At 35.1% G+C, this 2,371-nt stretch overlaps 1 protein-coding gene across 1 annotated transcript; it reads left to right on the top strand.

The window, feature by feature from the left end:
* Positions 1-371: 371 nt before the first annotated feature.
* LOC124893292 (ubiquitin carboxyl-terminal hydrolase 20-like) lies at positions 372-2,328 on the top strand (the record flags this gene model as incomplete). The annotated part of the gene is made up of 6 exons (XM_047404330.1): positions 372-827; positions 1,142-1,259; positions 1,358-1,479; positions 1,579-1,740; positions 1,829-2,167; positions 2,274-2,328. Coding segments are annotated over exons 1-6 (1,252 nt in total), but the record flags the coding sequence as incomplete, so codon positions are not given.
* Between the last annotated feature and the right edge of the window lie 43 nt (positions 2,329-2,371).

Here is a 2,371-nt window from a genome sequence, read left to right as displayed (position 1 = left end):
ATTTTTTGACATTAACTTTCCCTCCATTTTCAAATCCCTCCAATAATAAAAATTCACTCCTCACTATATAACTTCCAACAAACTCTCCAAATTTCAAATTTTTAGTAACAAAAGATAAATATTAATTTACTTTCCAAAATAGAAAACCTATTTTTTGATTTCATTTTCTATATAAAACCTCATTCTATATGTTGTTTTCCTCATCATTACAAAGAATTCCCTTGTCTTAAAAAGCCTTAAAATCCCATTCTTTCCACAAAAAAATTTGAATTTTTTTTCCAAAGAAATCTTGATTTCATTGAAAAACCAATCTTGATTTTTTTTCCAAAAAAAATTCTTGATTTTATCATTTTTTTGTTGCTTTTCTTTCCATGGATGACAAAAAAAATCAACACAAGCCTGTTAAGTCAGTTGATTCTTTTAAGAATTTGATTGGTTTGGAAAATGATGTTTTTTGGGAAAAAGGAGACATCAAATGTGCTGAATCTTCTGATTCTGATCCTTGGATTGATAGTTCTAGTTCTTCTGATGATTCAGATATAGTGGAATCAGAATGGTTTGCTAATGATGGGCCAATTGATGCTAAGCCCAAATATGATTTTGAAGTTAAGCTCATTACTCAGCCCAAATTTGATTTTGAGGTTAAGCCCATTACCACAGTTGGGCCCAAGTGTGATTTGGAAGCTACGCCCATTGAGTTAGTTGGGCCCAAGTATGATTTTGAATCAAAGCCCATCAAGTCACTTGAGCCCAAGTGTGATTTTACAAGGCAAAATGAAGAAAATAAGCCTGTGTGGACATCTAATATTATGTTAAAAACTTACAAGGTATGGACTTTTTAAACTCTTATAATCAAATAAACAATTTATCCCTTTTAGCCTATACTTTTAGTCAATATACATAAATTATAGACTAGTTATACATGAATTATATCATGCTATACATCTACCAGCTACTTTTAGTTAATTGTTATGGCATCTTAATTGATTGTAGTGTCTGGTCTAGCTTCATGCACCTCGACTAAATGTATGTATATTATGCATAACATTTCTGTTATATTTGTATCAACTATATGTGTGTATGTATGTATATTTGTATGTATATATCAGTTAAGATTCTCATATTTTTGTTGTTGTATTAGGGTGCTGGACTACTCAACTTAGGGAACACATGCTTTCTGAATGCGGTATTGCAATGTTTCATGCACACGGTGCCATTGTTTGACATCCTTCTGCATACTCATGTAGTGCCATGTGATCGTAAGGACAATTTTTTCTCAAAGATATCTGTTGTTTTGTTCCATTTCGAGTTATTACTGATATTCTGTTGATTTCTTGTTTTTGTATAGTCGTTGCAGGTTTCTGTTTAATCTGCGTTTTCAAAGAGCTTATTGGCTTTTCATTGGCTTATGAGGCTTATGAGGGTCGTTCTATCTCACCGTGGAGATTTGTTGAGAATTTGAGTTGTATCCTTGCTCATGTCATTTATTTATTTCCTTCTGAAGTTTACTTTTGATTTTACATGTTGCTACTGTAAGCATCAAAACAACATTCTCATCGATGTTGAATGGTTGTGTAGTTTGTGGTCCTTAATGTTGTGAAAATATCAGATTTTTCATCTGGTTTCCATAAGTATCAGCAAGAAGATGCTCACGAATTCTTGCAATACTTTCTCAATAGGCTTGAAAGCCGATGCAGTGACGTTGTCCAACAAGTTTTTGGCGGCCGGCTTGTCAGCAAGGTAAGCATACCAGAATACTATCTTATTATCCATATGTAGCTTCTATATATGAAGTTTGTAGTGTTAATCTGTCTTTCTCGAATTGCAGGTTCGCTGTTGCAACTGCGGCCACTTCTCGAACACTTACGAGCCTCTCATAGACGTGAGTCTGGAGATCAAAAATGCCAACAGCTTGCATTCAGCGTTGGAGTCTTTCACTCGAGTTGAGAAGCTTGACGATCCAGAGATCAAGTATACTTGTGAAAGATGTAAGGCGCAAGTGTCAATTGAGAAGAAGTTGATGATAGATTCCGCCCCCTCCGTTGCTGTCTTTCATTTGAAGAGATTCCAGAATGATGGTTCAGTTGTGTGGAAGGTTGACAAGCATGTCTCCTTTCCGCTGGAGCTGGACTTGCTTCCTTACACCGATAACAACCAAACCAATAATGTGAGTATCTGTTAGTACATTTACTTTTTCACAACTTTCTTCCCTTCGTTTCATCCTTTGTTAGCTGTAACTTGTTGTTATTTTCAATTTTTACTTGTCTCGACAGGAACAAATGAAGTACGATCTTTATGCAGTTATAGTGCACGCCGGGTCTACATCCAGTTCGGGACACTATTACTGCTTCATTTGTGCTGAACCAAATGA

This window comes from Capsicum annuum, unplaced genomic scaffold (genome assembly GCF_002878395.1).
Source record: "Capsicum annuum cultivar UCD-10X-F1 unplaced genomic scaffold, UCD10Xv1.1 ctg56984, whole genome shotgun sequence".
Lineage (NCBI taxonomy): Eukaryota > Viridiplantae > Streptophyta > Magnoliopsida > Solanales > Solanaceae > Capsicum > Capsicum annuum.
The sequence above is the reverse complement of the archived record's forward strand: the minus strand, read 5'-3'. Positions and strand labels throughout refer to the sequence as shown.